This window comes from Sapajus apella, unplaced genomic scaffold (genome assembly GCF_009761245.1).
Source record: "Sapajus apella isolate SASKATOON/1434 unplaced genomic scaffold, GSC_monkey_1.0 scaffold122, whole genome shotgun sequence".
In the NCBI taxonomy this organism is placed as follows: Eukaryota; Metazoa; Chordata; class Mammalia; order Primates; family Cebidae; genus Sapajus; species Sapajus apella.
In genome coordinates this window covers 5,694,386-5,713,039 of record NW_022437062.1, presented here as the reverse complement: position 1 = coordinate 5,713,039, position 18,654 = coordinate 5,694,386, and the positions used below count along the sequence as shown (strand labels likewise).

General features: G+C 39.3%; 1 protein-coding gene and 1 pseudogene across 5 annotated transcripts; both read right to left on the bottom strand.

Moving 5' to 3' along the window:
- Positions 1-826: 826 nt before the first annotated feature.
- LOC116538719 lies at positions 827-2,117 on the bottom strand (annotated as a pseudogene).
- A 6,450-nt stretch (positions 2,118-8,567) lies between these two features.
- ZNF770 (zinc finger protein 770) lies at positions 8,568-18,320 on the bottom strand. 5 transcript variants are annotated; one of them, XM_032261229.1, is made up of 4 exons: positions 18,129-18,315; positions 17,559-17,678; positions 17,374-17,463; positions 8,568-13,492 (listed from the first exon to the last, which is right to left on the bottom strand). In XM_032261229.1, exon 4 carries the CDS (start codon positions 13,433-13,435, stop codon positions 11,339-11,341), a length of 2,097 nt encoding a protein of 698 aa, XP_032117120.1. In that variant the 5' UTR covers positions 13,436-13,492; positions 17,374-17,463; positions 17,559-17,678; positions 18,129-18,315; the 3' UTR covers positions 8,568-11,338. The 5 variants fall into 5 exon arrangements, with proteins under 5 accessions (XP_032117120.1, XP_032117123.1, XP_032117119.1 ...); XM_032261232.1 differs by having other exon boundaries at positions 18,211-18,314; XM_032261228.1 differs by lacking the exon at positions 17,374-17,463 and having other exon boundaries at positions 18,129-18,320.
- Between the last annotated feature and the right edge of the window lie 334 nt (positions 18,321-18,654).

The window sequence follows — 18,654 nt, the reverse complement described above, 5'->3', positions numbered from 1 at the left end:
CAAAAAAAAAAAAAAAAAAAAAAAAATGGTAAGTATATCAAAGCCCCTAAAATTTTCCTCGTGCACTTCTGCAATCTGTGCCTTTCACTATTCCCACCCACTTTCAGGCAACCACTGACTCGCTGTCATTATCGTTTGCTTTTCATGGAATTTTATATAAATGAAATAATACAGTGCCTGCCTTCTTTCACTCAACAAAATGATTTTGAGATGTATTCATGTTGTTTCAAGTATCAGTAGTTCATTTTTTATTGCTTAATATTCGTTCCATTTTACTCATACACCAGCTTGATAAACTATTCATCTGCTGATTGACATTTGAGTTGTTCCAGGTTCTTGGTTATTACAAATAAAGCTGCTATGAGAATTTGTGTTAAGTGTTTATGTGAACATTTACTTCCTTTTCTCTTAAGCAAATACCTAGAAGTGAAATGTTTGGGTTACATGATAGGTGTATGTTTAAGTTTTTAGAAACGGCCATCTTTCTAAAGTAGTTGTACTATTTACATTCACATCAGGAGCATATAATTCTAGTTTCTTCTCCACCTCACAAACACTTAGTATGGACAATCTTTTTTTTTTAAGTTCAGGGGTACATGTGCAGGATGTGCAGGTTTGTTACATAGGTAAAGGTGTGTCATAGGGGTTCATTGTACAGATTATTTCATCACTCAAGTATGAAGCCTAGTATACATTAGCTATTTTTTCTTATCCTCTCCCTCCACCTATCCTCCACCCTCTGGTATGCACCAATGTGCATTGTTCTCCTCTGTGTGAATATGGACAGTCTTTTTAATTGTAGTCATCATTTATTTATTTATTTAGAGACAGAGTCTGACTCTGTTGCCCAGGCTAGAGTGCAGTGATGACGATCCTGGCTCACAATCTCTGCCTACCAAGTTCAAGTGATTCTCCTGCCTCAGCCTCCCAAGTAGCTGGGATTATAGGTGCATGCCACCACACCTGGCTAATTTGTGTGTGTGTGTGTGTGTGTGTGTGTGTATGTGTCTGTGTGTGCCGAAGATTTCTTGCATTTGAAGTACTCTTTGATGACATTTTTGGCCTGAGACTCCTTGCCATGGTCCTTAACTAATACACAACTGCAACCAACCACTTTATGGGGTTTCCCATGTCAATTTTACAATTCCCCTAGTTTCTTGTTGTTCTCAACCTTAATTAGGTTGATTTGGCATTCAGCACAAAGGGCCTCCACCAACTTGGCATACATAGGCTCATCATAGTTGGATGGGCTTGGCACTTGTCTACGGTTTTGGCAGCTTTGCGAATTCCACATGCTAGACCATCGTGGATGAGGGCGGTCTTCAGCACCTCTTGTAAAGCAGTATTAATGTCCATTACACCTCCAGCAGCAATGCCTTCCTCGGCCATAGCGGTGAGTTAAGGGTGGAGCTGAATCTTGAACATACCCAAGCCTCCACCTCCGCACGACTCGGCGATGACGGGAAAAGAGCAATTTTTGTATTTTTAGTAGAGACAGGGATTTATCATGTTGGCCAAGCTGGTCTAGAGCTCCTGACCTCAAATGATCCGCCCACCTTGGCCTCTCAAAGTGCTGGGCTTATAGGCGTGAGCCACCGGGGGCGCCTGACCCTGAATTTTAGTCATTTTAGTTGGTGTGTGATATATTTCATTGTGGCTTTCATTTGTATTTCCCTATGACTAATGATGTTGAACATCTCTTCATGTGCTTATTTGCTAGTAACATATCTTCTTTGGGGAAGCCTCTATTCAGATTTTTTGCCCTTTCCTTAATGCAATAACTTGTTTTATTTTTACTGAGTTTGAATGCACACCTCTACCATTCCCAAGTTCATACATAAATGAAACGTGTCTCTCGTTAAACTCTCCATGGATGAACACATGCGAGAAACTGATAACGCTATTGTTTCCAAGAAGGAGGAACGGTGGGGAGGGGACAACAGGAAGGGAAGAAACTTATTTTACACTTTATACCCTTTTGTAACTTCAGAATTTTGTAATACATATGACATGTTCAAAAATAAACAGCCTGGGCCGGGCCCGGTGGTGCTCACCTGTAATCCCAGCACTTTGGGAGGCCAAGGCAGGTGGATCATCTGAGGTCAGGAGTTTGTGACCAGCCTGTCCAACAAGGTGAAACACCATCTCTGCTAAAAATACAAAAACTTGCTGGGCATCGTGGCATGCACCTGTAATCCCAGCTACTCAGGAGGCTGAGGCAGGAGAACCGCTTGAACCCAGGAGGCAGAGGTTTCAATGAGCCAAGATTGCACCACTGCACTCCAGCCTGGGCAACAAGAATGAAACTCTGTCTCAAAACAAAAAAACAAGAAACAAAAACAATAACAGTGTGAAGGTAAAAGCAAAAGCCTGTAGGAATGGAGATTAAATGTGAAGTCCCGTTCTCTCCCATATGTTATTATATAAAGTTTGTTTAGAGTGCCAGTGATGAAAGTTTGCATAATCACAATTTTAAATGTAACAGATTTTGAATTTATAATATCTATTGACATTTTATTTCCAAACACAGTGTCTATAAAACAGGAAAAATAAGATCTTCAGATGGCTTTTATGATGAATCTTGACATATAACATTTTGACTAGCAAAAACCACAGGTACTGTATTTCTGTGCTATGCCATAGTTACAGCACAGATAAAGCCACGGAGGCAGGTCATGCGGGGCTATGTCAGGAGTGAGCAATAAGGCTTGATGTGTTGAAAGCCTTGAAAGCTAGGAAGAGGAAGACCTCTTCCACAATAAAGATTGTGAAAGACAATGGGAAACCACTGATTGTAAATGTATTTTTGGAAGATGACTTCTGAGTGGTATGTCAAATGGGTTGGTGCAGGTACTATGGGGATGGGACTATCAGCTAGGAGAATACTGCAAATCTAAAACTAAAATAAAAAGGACTAAATATGGGTTCTGGCAGTCAAAATGAAAAGGAAGGAATAAATGTGGAAGACACTGGAGAGGAAGAAAAAGAGAAATTACCTTTACTAATTGAAAGAATAGTGGAACCAAAAAGCACAATAGAGAAGACAGAGGGTAGAGTAGGTTTTATTTTTTATTTTATTTTATTTATTTATTTTATTTTTTGAGACGGAGTTTCACTCATGTTACCCAGGCTGGAGTGCAATGGCGCGATCTCGGCTCACCGCAACCTCCACCTCCCGGGTTCAGGCAATTCTCCTGCCTCAGCCTCCTGCGTAGCTGGGACTACAGGCACGCGCCACCATGCCCAGCTAATTTTTTGTATTTTTAGTAGAGACGGGGTTTCACCATGTTGACCAGGATGGTCTCGATCTCTTGACCTCGTGATCCACCCGCCTCGGCCTCCCAAAGTGCTGGGATTACAGGCTTGAGCCACCGCGCTCGGCCCGGTAGAGTAGGTTTTAAAAGGAAAAATGATTATTTTATATAGAGAGACAGTCTGAGGTAGCAAAGAGAGAGCCAGGTGATGATAAAGTTTATTTTCCAATTTATATATTTATTAAATTCATAACTTATCTCATGATTTTGTGGCCAAGAGAATATTGGGGGTCTGGAGTGGTAGCTTATGCCTGTAATCCCAGCACTTTGGGTGATCAAGGATGGAGCATCTGAGGTCAGAAGTTTGAGACCAGCCTAGCCAACATGGTGAAACCCTGTCTCTACTAAAAATACAAAAATGAGCTGGCGTGGTGGCATTAACCTGTAATCCCAGCTATTCGGCGGGCTGAGGCACAAGAATTGCTTGAACCTGGGAGGCAGAGGTTACTGTGAGCCAAGATAGTGCCACCGCACCCCAGCCTGGGTGATAGAGCAACACTCCATCTCAACAACAACAAAAAATTTAACCAATAAGCTCCAGATCACATGTACCTTTCTACTAATCTAACACGTAAACGGTTCTATTTTATAATACCTAGAAGATTTATGACAAAATGTTGTATTACATCTTCCCTCCCCCTTGCTCTCTCTATCTACCTTTCTTATCAACTTCTCTTAGCTAAGTTTCTGACTGAGGGTTTGGACATTCTAAGATTATGTATATTTTATGATTTTCTCTTTATTTTACAAGTTTTCTACAATATGTTGTGTAGAGAGAAAGCAAAGGACCCAGGGAGTCAAGAAAGGAGGGTTTCAAATTACAAGATTGGCAATAGTGTCAAATGCTTCAAGGAAATCTGAAAGGACACGAGTTTCAAAAAGTCCATACATTTGGCAATTAGGAGACCATTAGTGACCATTATTAATTGGGATATGTTGTAAGAAAATCTACTTCTAAATTGGCTTAACAATAAATAAAATCTAGAGCAGTAATAAAAGTCTCGTGATAAGTTAGGTTTCGGGCAGTTGAATCAGGTTTCCAGCTCCATTTCTCTGTGATTCTTTTCTTTGCCCCCGCTACCTCATCCCATTTGTGTTCTAACTTCATCACCAGAGAAGTGTCCCTTATGGTACCAAAATGGAGAGAGCTGCTTCTATACACCCACAATTCCTTCCTAAATCACTAAAATAAGTAGATAGAATTTTTTTGCTCTGATAGAATCAATTTAGGTTGGTGCTCACCCCCAAGCCAATTACTCTGGCTTAGACCTGAGTTACCTATTTCTGAACAGTCATCATGGCAAGGGAGATGTCAATATTCTGACAGGCTTAGACTGATCACAACCCATGGCTGAGCTCCAACTAGGTCAGTCTAACCCTGACTATTTGGCAGATATACAGTGAAGGCAGGAGATGTCGTTACAACCAACAATGACCACTACAATAGCCACTGAGAGAGCAACTCCCAAAGGATGATGAAGACAACATGTATTAAATAATAAAGGGCTAAGAATTAGTGAGTGAAAAGGCCATGAAAGATGTAGGTGGAAGATAAATTTGCAATAGTTCTTACCATAAAAGGAAAAAAGTAAATTGTGATGGTAGCCAGAATGACAAATAAAAGTTTTTAGTCCCCACCAAATGTAACTTTTTTTTTTTTGAGGCAGAGTCTCACTCTGTTGCCCAGGCTGGAGTGCAGTGGCACAGTCTCAGCTCACTGCAACTTCTGCCTCCCGGCTTCAAGCGATTCTCCTGCCTCAGTCTCCCAAGTAGCTGGGATGATAGGTGTGTGCCACCACGCCCAGTTAATTTTTGTATTTTTAGTAGAGACGGGTTTTCACCATGTTAGTCAGGCTGGTCTCAAACTTCTGGCCTCGTGATCCGCCCGCCTCGGCCTCCCAAAGTGCTGGGATTACAGGTGTGAGCCACCACGCCCGGCCACAAACACACCTTGTTAAGCTAGGTATAGGGGACAACATTGATTGCTTATTCGTTCATTTCTCTCCCTAAACACAACTTCAAATTTGACCAATATACATATTACTCCCAGGAAACCATATGCTTAAAAGGAAGGTGAATTCTAGCCTCAGTTTCAGGTTATTGTTGTCAGTGATTGGTTCAGAAATGTGGGCCAGGTGCGGTGGCTCACACCTGTTATTCCAGCTACTCAGGGAGGAGGCTGAGGCAGGAGAATGGCTTGAACCCAGGAGGCAGAGGTTGCAGTGAGCTGAAATGGTGCCACCAGACTCCAGCCTGGGCAACAGAGTGAGTCTCCATCTAAAAAAAAAAAGAAAGGAGAGAAAAGAAAAAAAGAAAAAGAAAAAATGTGACTTGTGAAGCAATTCTGGCAGATGGGAGAGGAGAGGTTTGCTGTAGGCTTTTGGGAAAGTTGTCCTTTGGTCTTGTGAGAGTTTCCTCCTCACTCTCTGCTATGCCCTATCCCCTATGAAGTTAGCACAAGGTGTTGATTATAAAGCATCCAAAAACCACAGGAAAATAGCTTTGCCATTGTGAAAAGCAGAGCAGACAAAAGAAAGCACAATCAACTCAACGAAGTGATTCAACAACTCTGAAGCTTATTTACTCACTAGACTTTCAAGTCATGTAAGCCAATTAAGGTCCTTACTGCTAACGCAGTTTGAGTCAGGTATTCTGTCACTTGCAGCCAAAAGCATTACTGAATAGGGAACACATGAAAAAATTGTCTTGTTTTAGGCAGAGGGGAAAAAACAACTGGAAAAACTAGATACCAGAAAAAGGGATTATTAAGTTCCCAGAAGGGGGCAAGGAAAAAAAGCTAGCTTCAAAAAGGCGAAGGAACATTATCCTGAGAAAGAAAAAGAGAAGCAGAGAAAAGATACAGTTTTGAGTGAAGACAAGTTTGTGGCTTTGATCACAACACAGCAGAAGGTAAACTCATCCATTGAGTGAAAGAAGGTAGCTGAAATTGTGGATTTAAGGAAAACATAAAAGGTTAGTAATAATTACTCCATTCCTTAATTTCTTCCTTCATACATTCAACATATATTTGAAGACACAGTGTTTGCCACAGTATTAAGCCTTCTGTATATAGATAGTTTCATTCTGTTTCTTCCCAGAAACATGTAACTCAGTGGGTCTCAGAGTATAGTCTCACAACTAACCTTAGTCATTAAACTCAAATTTTTGGGTCCTAAAAGACACTGAATCAGGAACTCTGAGGATGCAGCCCAGCAATCTATGCTTTTAACAAGCCCAATTCACACACTCAAGTTTGAAAACACTAGTTTCTAGTGGAAGAGCAACAGTTATGAACAAAAAGTAAGGGGAACACAGGGGATGGAGAATTTGGGTAAATCAGAGAGGCTCCCGGGGGTAGTATTTAAGCTCAAACTTCAGCCGGGCACAGTGGCTCATGTCTGTAATCTCAACACTTTGGGAGGCTGAGGCGGGCGGATCATCTGAGGTTGGGAGTTTGAGACCAGCCTGACCAACACGGTGAAACCCCGTCTCTACTAAAAATACAAAATGAGCTGGGCATAGTTGCACATGCCTATAATCCCAGCTACTCAGGAGGCTGAGGCAAGAGAATCACTTGAATCCAGGAGGCAGAGGTTGCGGTGAGCCGAGATCGCACCACTGCACTCCAACCTGGGCAACAAGAGCAAAAACTCTGCCTCAAAAAATAAAAGTCAAACTTCAAAGAATGAATTGATTACCAATGTAGATGCAAAATATTACATGTTCTATATTTCATGTAATACCGTTATACTACTTTTCAGTTACATTTGCTTTTTTTGTTACTGCTAATAGAATTACCTTAATAGAATTAGCCCTTAAATTCTAAGCCCTTCTAACCTGCAATAAGGAGAAATCTCAACAAGATAGGCATTAAATGTTCCTTGCCTGGAGCTTCAAAAAAGCAGACACCATTCTGCATCATAAAAGAGTACTTGCAAATTTTTTTTTTTTTTTTTTTTGAGATGGAGTCTTCATCTGTCACCACGCTGGGAAGTACAGGGGCTCGATTTAGACTCACACCAACCTTCACCTCCCGGGTTCAAGCAATTCTCCTGCCTCAGTCTCCCAAGTAGCTGGCATTACAGGCATATGCCACCACACCCAGCTTTTTTTTTTTGTATTTAGTAGATACCGGCTTTTGCCATGTTGGCCACGCTGTTTTGAACTCCTGACCTCAAGTGATCAGCCCATCTCAGCCTCCCAGTGTTAATATTACAGGCGTGAGCCACCACACCCAGCCGCAAATGTTATTTCTAACAAAGATTCTTATAAAAGATTTCAAAGACTGCTGCTGTGTCCTAAAAATATAATTCTAATTGGTTCTTATATAACATGTACATTGAAATCTGTTCTCTGCAGTCAGTTTTAAACACTTTTGTTTTCCCCCATAATCATGAAAAAATGGGAAAAGGAATGAAACCTGACTCAGCTAAATTTCTTCTTTGAACAGATTGTGAGTCTGTTTCTAATTTAAATTGATACAAGATAGACACCAGGGAAAGCAAAAAAGAGTAAAAATACAAGTATAAATTGGAGAAACCAATTCTATTATATTAATTTTTAAAAAAAAATCTCTAAAACAAAAAACAGAAAAAAAAAAAAAATTAAAAAAAAAAAAAAAAAAAAAAGACGATCTCGCTCCGTCTCCCAGGCTTGGAAGGCTGGAGTACAGTGACATGATCACAGCTCACTGAACTTCCAGTACTCGGGCTCAAGTGATCCTCCTGCCTGTGTGTCCTGAAAGCAGCTGAGATCACATATTTGCACCACCAGTTCACCTGACTTTAAAAAGATATTTTTTTGGTAGAGATGGGGATCTCACTTTGCTGACTGTCTCAAACTCCTGGCTTCAAGCAATCTTCCCACCTCACCCTCCCAAAGTTCTGAACACAGGCTTCAGACACTGTGCCCAGCCCCTGATTCTGTATTTATTTAGTACAAATCCGAAGAGAAAGGTCAAAACGGAGGATAAACAAGACAAATAGTAGATCATACAACATACAATAGAGTTAACATATTCTTTTGTAGGTGATAAAGAAGCTGTCAAAGAGATTTTTATTTTTTGGCACCGAAGGGAACACCATGGAAATATAATGTAAACAAGAGGGTAAATGATTAAATATCCAAGTAAATTTGGTGAGGGTAGATTGGAGTGGACCCAATTAAAGTAGCTAACAATCAATCAATCAGTACCTTGGCTCCAATATTATGTGATTTTTTTTTTCCCTTAACAAAAAATAAAAAAGGCCAAACTGTATAATTTGAAACTTTATTTTTAAAGTATTCTGAAAATTTTTCGAGAGTTTTAACCACCACCTACTTCCCTTAAACACACACACATTTTTATGTTACAATTATAAGCCCTATTGCAATATCAAACAAGAAACAGTAATTCTAAGTTAGCCAGCCAATCAAACCACTTCAGTAAATAATCATGCTATAGCCTGGAATCACTCAAACAAAAAATTCTTCTAGTTCTCTTTAAAGATATTTATCACTTATTTTTTGTAAAACCAAAGTAATTAACAATACTAACAGTTGTAGCATGCAACAAACCATCTAATATCTAATGTTTAATCTTCTTAACGTATATTTTCATTCCTATAGTTCCCATAAGAAGCTTGCAATGATAATAAAGGTAAATAAGTATAGTTGTCCCTTGGTATCCACAGGGCATTGGTTCCAGGACTCACCCCCCCCAACCCACCCCCCCTCCCCATATGCCAAAAATCAAAGTATACTCAAGTCCCTTACATAAAATGGCATATTTGCATATAACCAACGCACATCCTCCTTTATACTTTATCTCTAGACTAATACCTAATGCAATGTAAATGCTATTTAAATAACTGTTATACTGTATTTTTTATTTGTACTATTTTCATATTTTTTCTCCTAATATTTTTGATCTACAATTGGTTTAATCCACAGATGCAGAGTCCATGGATATGGAGGGCCAACTGTGTTTTGTTACAGGTACTTCAAATAGCACTACAGTACATCTTTGACAAAATTTTTACAATACTCCAACTTTCAATATGAAACAGCTTAAGAAGGCATGGGTCAAAAATAAAGTAGAGTAGTATCACTTAGGCAAATAAAGTCTCATAATCATACAAGCACAACACTGTTAGGACCCTCCCTCTTTAGGTTGGGAAAAAGAGTATGTAAAACATTTCCTTCAAATAAAATTACATAAATTGCTTAGAAAAATACCAAAATCAGTAATTTCAGACATATTAAGGAAAAAACCTTGAACATTATTGGAAAATATAAACCAGTTATTCCTTGCTTTGTGTAACAGATGGTGAGTTCTTGAAGAGTTTTGTGTAAAGCAAATTCTGTAAACCATTATCTTGCTTGCACTGGAGGAACATATCTCAAGGAAACCTAAGAGAGTATTCTTTAAAGCATGTGATTCTCCTCCGCTTTTGTTGGAGGTGTACTACCTATGTAACAAACAGAAACAATTCTACATCATTGGGTATTTTACTCAGACTGTCATGTTTTATCTCTGTAAATTAAACCCAAGTTACTTAAAAATCACCTCTGGCAAAAGCAAGCAGATCACTCCCACCTACTACCCCTCCCGCCTCCCCCCCACCCCCCGAAAAGAAAGTTCTCAGATTATGATGTAAAACTTACAATTGTTCATTTATCCACATTCTCAATAGAAGATTTTCCACTGTATTTTAAGTGTGGTAGGATAACTACCCACATGTTCCTCTTTTCACTTAGAATCATAATGGTTAATGCCTTTTATTGCTAGAAAACGTCATTCCCGAAGATTTTATAAACAAAGGCAAATGTGAAGGACAATTTGTCATTATGAAATAAGTCATTTGTAGTTTAGAATATTTCCCAAAACATAACAGTTCTATTTGGAATGATACCCACAACTCTACAAGCATCTTATTCCTCTACAGGAATGACTACTTTACTATTTAAAAATTTAACAAGGATCAAAATAAAATTCTTCAGCATTAGACTCTTGCAAAAGTAAAAACTAAAACTAGACCTAGTCATTGCCATTTGATCAAACTTAGAACAGGCTTAAATAATAGGACCACTCCATTAAAGAGGCATAAAAAGAAAAGTTTACTAAGATAAATGTAAAAGTCTTAAGGAGATGAAAATTTCTAGAATAGAGTCTTAGGTCTATGACTACTGCTATCACTGATGAGCAAATAAATGATTTGAAATTATTCCTCTGAAAAGATACAACTGCATACATATTCTGGAAAAAAAAAAAAAAAAGACTATGGCACTTGGAAAATATTCCTGGTAAGTAAACATGGTAAATGTACATGGATATATCCTAGCCTCTTGTCTACTTTTAAATTATTTTGAGAAAGATGGCACTAGCTAGACAAAAAAAAAAAAAAAATCCTTATCACCTGAAAAAGGTGAAATTATCACATACGCCTAAATACAAACAGCTTAGAAAAGACCAATAAAAATATTATAATTTTCTCATCCATTTTCACCATTAGTGCCTCTGTAGTTTTTAAAATTTGCAAAGAAAAAACAAAAACAAAAAAACCTCCAACTTTCCAATGCAATTTGAGCCATGTGGTCAAAAACTGTCACAAGAAATGTAAAATAAATGAAATATAGCAGGGCTATGTGCTGCAGCTAAAAGGCAATTTTTGCCTCTCAGTCTTTTGAGTTTATCTAAAAAGAGATGGCATGTCTTAAGGAATAATTCCTTTAAAAAAATGAATGAGGCTAAATTATTTATACAGCATCATGGATTTATATTTTTCAATACAGCCAAAGCTTGTTTACAATATTAAAATGCCTACTTTATAGCATCAAATCATGTTCTTGCCTCTAAAAATTCATTCGGCTGTTTCTAAACATCGTATTAATTTTCTATGTATTTTACTTCCTTACTATGCAGAACAAGCAAATGCCTGTGAAATCATTCAGTTTAATGCAGGCCTTTGGATCCAAATGCATTTTAAATACAGGCTTTAAAAATGAGATTACCAGAGACCACAATTGTTAGTGGTTGCATCAGTTTACATAACCGAATCTAAGGCGACCACTTTCTCCCGTGGTCGTGGTCGTTCTTTAAAGTGAGTAAGTTGATGTCTCTTCCAGTGAGGAGCCTGTCTGAATGTTTTGCCACAAACTGAGCATTCAAATGGTTTTTGCCCTGCATGAATTAGGTAATGCCTTTCCAGTTTAGATGGAGATCGGAAACTTTTAGCACAAACACTGCATCGGTACAGGAAGACTTCATTTTTCTCCTGATTCTCTGAATAACTGCCAAAAGGATGGCTTTGCTCTGATTCCAAAAGTACATTAGGAAGGCAAGGCTGCCCGGTGCCACCAGGAATAAAATCCTGTGAGTTTGTCTTAACTCCTGACATTTGATCTGACTCTGAGACCTCGTATTTTTGAACACCAGGAGCCTGACATTGTTGGGAAGCATTATAGTTAACATCATTACCTGGATGATTAGAAAGATTGTTCAAGTTTCCAAATTCTAGCTGGCAAAGAGATGCATAAGGACTCTTTTCATTATGAGTCTGTTCATGTCTTTTTAAGTGAGCTGACTGTCTAAAAGATTTCCCACAAATATTACAGCCAAAAGGCCTCTGTCCAGTATGAATTAAATAGTGTCTTTTCAGTTTGGATATAGAAGGAAATACCTTCTCACATTTGTCACAAGGACATATCTTATGTCTAGTACGTATGTTTTCCCTTGGAACTGAAAAACCGCACTGAAGTACCTCACAGTTATTAAAGAATTCCTCACCTGATGAACCACAGATTGACAAGTCCTTCTTACTCACTGAATTATCAATACTTAATATGTTTTCTGTCGTAAGGATACCTTTCAAATTTTTTCCCACATTTTGGCTCTGAAACTTTTGCCAAGAAAATGGCAAGGCCAATGTTTTCTTCTTTCTATTGCCAATTGTTTTACATGTTCCATGTTTGCCAAGAGAACCCACAAAGGTTCTCTGGGTTTGTTCAGAGCTCTGCTCACCCGAAATAAGATCACAATTTTTCAAGAAATTCTTTTTAAATACTTTTTTCTCAGATCGAAAGTAATCTAATCTTCTACTCCTAGCACGTTTAAGCTTGGCCAAGATTTTTTTAACAATGGTTTTATAGTTGTAGCTTCTTTTGAACCTGCTTGAAATTTTGCCACCTCTAGCAGGAAAACACTTGTGTTCATTGAGAATCTGCTCCGATTCAAAACACTTTTCACACTTTGGACACTGAAAAGGGACAATATAAATTGAGTGGACATCAAGTGGATTATTCTCCTCAGATTCACCAATCTCACCATTTTCAAAACCACCCTGATTTGCATTTAACTTATTAGGCAGGGGGCGAGATTCTGTACGCCTCTTCTTTAATAAAAGAGCCCGAAAAACCTTATTCCTAGTATGGATTTGTTTATGCTTCAGAAGTTTGCTTTGAATCTTAAATCCTTTTTGACAAAAACAACATTGAAAAGGTCTTTCTTCTGAATGTGTAAGTTGGTGGATTTTTAAGTGAGTTGACTGTCGAAAAGATTTAGTACACAAGACACATTTAAAAGGCCTCTGACCAGTATGAATAAGTACATGCCTATCAAGTTTTGACTGTGATGGAAACATCTTGCCACAGATCGTACATGTATGAATATTCTTTCTTCTCTTCATGCTATATGTGGGATCGGACTTAGAGCACGGGTGTAATGCCCATCTTTCCTGTGTGGTAAAAGTATTATACACTCCATACATTGACTTTTCTTGCTTGGCCTCCAGCAATCTTCTGACCTGTTTAACATTATTCTGATAGGTTTCATTGTGAAGTTGTTGGTGCTTCACAAATGTCTTCAGATTTTTAAAGTGGCGCTGACAAATACTACATTTAAAAGGCAGATTATGAGTTAGCTGATGCCTCTCCAGATGAACTAGTTGTCTAAAGGTTTTATGACATACATCACATTCAAATGGCTTTTGGCCAGTATGAATGAGATAGTGCCTAGCTAATTTTGATGGTGTTTCAAAGTGCTTGAAGCAAATATTGCAAATATATGGCCTGTTTCTAGGGAGTTTGTTGGTTACCACGCATTGTTGAATCTTTAGCATTTTTAAATTGTTTTCAGCCATCATATTCTTCAGTGATATACTCTGATGAGCTCCATAATGTTCTTAAAATTCCACAGATGTCTAAAAATTAAAAATAAAAATGTATTAATTTTAAAATTATTTATTCATATAAAAAGAAGTAATTTAAGTTGTCCTTTGGCTGAAGATATTAAAGGCAAAGGAAAATCTGGACTTAGTGTTTACAAGTTAAGAATCATTTAAAATACTTTAGAATAATAAAACTAATTTTATACATACAGAGATATGATGAGCCTTTAAAAGAAACATCTAAAAAGCAATACAATTTTAAGCTATTTTTCTAATTGAGATGCTGTATTACATGAGGACTAGGTTAAATTTCTTAACATTAAATAGATATTTTAATTCCAATTTTCCTATTATTAGATAGATTTGCCAGTATTTAGTTGTCATCACTTTAAAAAATGGGCTAGAAAGATAACAAATTAAAACACAATGCTGAAAATAAGATACACCTGCATTCAATTATTGCACATTATAAATATGCTTTCAGAATAGAACATTCACTTATCATAGTTGGATTTCTTAGCCACAAATTTAACATGACTTATTCTCAATTACTTCTTTAGACCAACAAAGACAGTGTGGACTAGGAGAAAATTCCCAGAAGACCTGGGTTCTAGTTCTGGATTTGCTACTACCTGATCTTAGTGGTAGGAAGAAGGAAACAGAGTTCTCATCTGTAAAATGGGGAAAAGGTCTCCTAGACTGTCTACCACAACAAACTGTTGTCCAAAAAAAAAAAAAAAAATCAATGGAGATAATGTATATGAATGTGTTGAAAACCTGTGAAGCAACACATAAATCTAAAGCAACATTGATCAAATTTTAAAATGTTAGCTCAACACTAATCAAATTTTAAAATGTTATCCTCATCTTTTTAGTAACATTTTTAAGAGTTTCTCACTAAGAGATAAACCCACTGACTAAATTTACAGGTTTTAAAAATTTCTTGCCAGGCACGGTGGCTCACGCCTGTAATGAGCACTTTGGGAGGCTCAGGCGGGTGGATCACCTGAAGTCAGGAGTTTGAGACCAACCTGGCCAACATGGTGAAACACCCCATCCCAAGTCTCTACTAATAATAGAAAAATTAGCAGGGTATGGTAGTGCACATCTGTAATCCCAGCTACTCAGGAGACTGAGGTAGGAGAATCGCTTGAACCTAGGAGGCGGAGGTTACAGTGAGCTGAGATTGCGCCATTGGACTCCAGCCGGGTGAGACTCCATCTCAAAGGAAAAAAAAAATTATTTCTCCTTTTCATTCTTTTGTGAAATTCCCAAAAAGATAAGTACAGAGGTAATAAGATTGACAAATTGGTTACTTATATAGCTATCTATGACTAAGTAATTGAAAGTTCAGCGTGCTTTACCCACCAGGCAATAAAATAAAAGTGTAACTTTGACTTAAAAGTTAATATAAAGATTGAAAAAAACTGGCCCAGTGCGGTGGCTCACATCTGTAATCCCAGCACTTTGGGAGGCCAAGGCAAGGAGATCACATGAGGCCAGAAGTTTAAGACCAGCCTGAACAACATGGCGAAACCCTGTCTCTACTAAAAATACAAAAATTAGCCAGGTGTGGTGGTGTACATCTGTAATCCCAGCTACGTGGGAGGCTATGGCATGAGAATCACTTGAACCTGGGAGGCGGAGGTTGCTGTGAGCCAAGATTGCACCACTGCACTCCAGCTTGGGCAAGAGAGCGAGACTCTGTCTCAAAAAAAAAAAAAAAAAAGTTTAGCAAGCACTTTCATAACTATCTTATACCCTGTCTTCTCTTTTATCAGAAAAGCCAATTTTCTACTCATTATTACTCTATTATGGCATTACCCTTAAATAAAGGAGTCAGATTTTTTTAAAAAAATTAAAAAGCTGTGCTGGCTCTTTCAATATAATGTATCTTCTAGATCAGAGTGGTTAAGTCTGGAGTTCTTTCATCAGCTAATCTGGCAAACATCCAACAAATACGGTGTCAAGATCTTCTCCTAGAAGATGCCTTCAACCTCAAATCACAAATATACCCACTGCGGTTCTTTAGCAACATGAATCAGAAATAAACAAAAAAATTACTGAACAAGTATCTTTAGTTACTTTATTGCAGTGTTTTTTAAACTGCAGGACAAATGAATTGTGAATTCGACTTAGCAGATCATGATCGGCACTTTTGTTATTTAAAATGAGAGTTGAGGTTGGCATGGTGGCTTATGCTGGTAATGCCGGCACTTTGGGAGGCCGAGGCAGGTGGATCACCTGCGGTCAGGAGTTTGGGGCAGGCCTGGTCAACATGGCGAAACCCTGTCTCTATTAGAAAGACAAAAATTAGCAGAGTATGGTGGTATATACCTGTCATCCGAGATACTTGGGAGGCTTAGACAGGAGAACTGCTTGAACCCAGGAGACAGAAGTTGCAATGAGCCAAGATCAGACCACTACACTCCAGCCTGGGCAACAGAGCAAGACTCCATCACAAAAAAAAAAAAAATAAAATAAAAAAGTAAAAATAGGGGATAAAAAATAAGAGTGAAAGTATCAGACTGCATACTATGTAGCAAGAATAAATATTGTTTTGTGAAACTTCTGTAGGAATAAGTAAAAAAGTTTATAAAAGCTGTTACTAACATGCCTCTTCACAGTAGACAGAGGAACCTACAACAAATCACTTTATTCAAAGTGGCCAAGTAAGCTATTAAGGTCAGAAAGATCAGAGACCCAAAGGCTGACACAAGATTACTAAAGAAAGCGAGTGTCTTATTTTCTTTGCTTGACCCATATTATTCCAAAATATTTATTTTAAATAAAAATCATCTAATTACAGGCCAAATGGAAAATGCCACACAAATTCACACAAAATAATCTGACTGTAAGCCAGTATAGTAGTAAAATATACCATATAATCTAGATATCCATCTTACCAACAATCAACTGTTGGTGCTATGAATATACACTTTCACTACCTTGAATTAGAGAAATTACAGGTCAACAAGCTCCAAAATTTCTAAACATGCCTATACAGAGCAACAGTCATGATAATTAAAATTAAATCATGAATCCAGTGAACTGCAAAGAACTTGGCAGCAATTAGGTGCCAAGGTAGTCAATCAGGACAATGAGCCAAACCAAAAGTAATCACTTACTGTAACAGTGCAAGCAGGTGGCAAAAAGAGGCACTGGCTCCCCAATGGTCTATTAAACACAAGGACACTGGATGAGGGTCAGTTGATGCTGTGCATATGAGGCAATGCTCTCACTGAAGAGGAGCCCCAAACAAAAGTCTCCTGCCTCTTATGGAACCTTAAAATTGAAAAGGGAGGAGAAGGTCTAGGAATGAAAGGAGCTGGGTCAAAAATGGAGAAAAGTGTCTTAGGCAGGGTCCTTCTTAGGACGGCCTCCAAATGCAGGTACCTAGGCTAGGAAAGAAGTTACAGGATTTGCCTATCTAGCAGGAAGGGCAGGGTGAGTCCTTGACTGCAACCCTCTCCAGAAAACTGCAATGCACTGGCCCATATCGAGCCTGGTATGGGAGGGCAGCTTCGCCCTTGAGGTCAGTCAAGCAAAGCCCGGTAATTGTCCAATGTCAGGACTGAATGATCACACAGAGGATTTTGGTCTGGAGCCAGATTCAATTCCTTTATTATGTTTCTTCTTCCCTTTAATAAATGCTTTCGTGGAACATGTCTAAAACAAAACAAAATCACACACTACAACCACCGCCGATTAAACAGGGACTGGCTACCCACAGCTTCTGTACCAAAAAGGATCTATGGTTAATCATCCATTGTAAGCACTTAGATTGGGTAACTATTGCCACTTGCCTCCCACCACGTGGAAGAGCACTTACTGGGAGCCCTATATTGTTAGAACCATTAGTGGCAAAGTGGTGATCTTATCTTCTATTTATGAGTCAGGTTAGGGATTCTCACCTCACGCACTCATGGAATTCCAAATCCCATTTCAACTGATTTTTTTGTTGATAACATTAATTTTAAAAGTGCAATTTTTCTTATGTTAAACTGAAATAAAAGAATAATAGATCTGTTTAGTTGTTCAATCCAGAATTTATCCTGACAAGAACAAAATATTCTATGTGAAGACTGTAAAAACTGACCTCAATAAAATCCAGTGTTGCCTCAAGGCTGAAAGCCTGTTGATTTTCTTGTCTTGACTAGTAGTACCATCAAAACGATGTGACGATTTCAGGAAAGTAAGCGAACAAGAAATGAAAGACCTAAGAGAAACACACACAACTTTCAGTTGGGGAATAATCTCCAGCGGCTGCTTCTCCCCTACTCGCCCCGGGCCCATTCTCTTGGCCTTGAACCCTCACCTCTCCCTCCCGGTGGACTACCCTGGACAAAGGACACTGATACACAGTCCTCGTCCCAATCGTCCACAACCAATAATAAGCACTACTTAATGGTTGAGCCGAGTCGAGAAACCACAAAATCCTACATCAGTAAAGGAAGGGCAAGGGTAAAAGCTGCTTTGGCTGCAGCCAGGATAAAAATGCCACATGTGATACAACCCGCAGCAGGAAAAAAAAAAATCCCCAAATCCCTCTGCGCCTTCCTCTCAGATTTCTGCTCCGCGTGAGACGACTGAAGAGGTGGGGAAGTGAGAAAGCAAAAGGAGCTCAAGAACTGAGGTTGTGGAGCCCTCGTTCTGGGTCCCCAGGCACCTTGACGAAATTGAGGCACGTCCGACCCTCCCTGGGGGTAGCTCCACGTCTCAGTAGGGTTTCCGAAGTCCTCCTCACGCACCTGGAGCTGGCGAGGGCCCGGGAGCCACGCACCTTAGGCCCAGGTGCCGCGAAGGCAGCGCGCGCACGTCCGCAGGGCCGGCGCGGCAACGGGCGGAGCGCGCATGCGCGGCGCTACGGAGTGCTTTAAGGACGCGGTCCGGCTGGAAACAAATGCTCCAAATTTCTGGGCCGTTGTCGCCTCCGCGCGGCCTGCCGGTCCGGAGGGTACTACGACTCTGGAGACGCGTCCCCAACCCCAGCGCCACTCACCCCGTCGTTACGGGGGAGAAAGAATAGAAGAATGAAGACGGGTACATTTTCTGTCTTACCCCTAAACCTCGGTTAGGAAAACGCTGTATCCCGGACTAGGGGGCGCAAGGGCCGACTGGAAAAGGGCGAGTCAGCGTTCACAGCCAAGTCGGGACAGCCCTCTCTAATGCAGAGAGCCGGGGATAAGAAGACG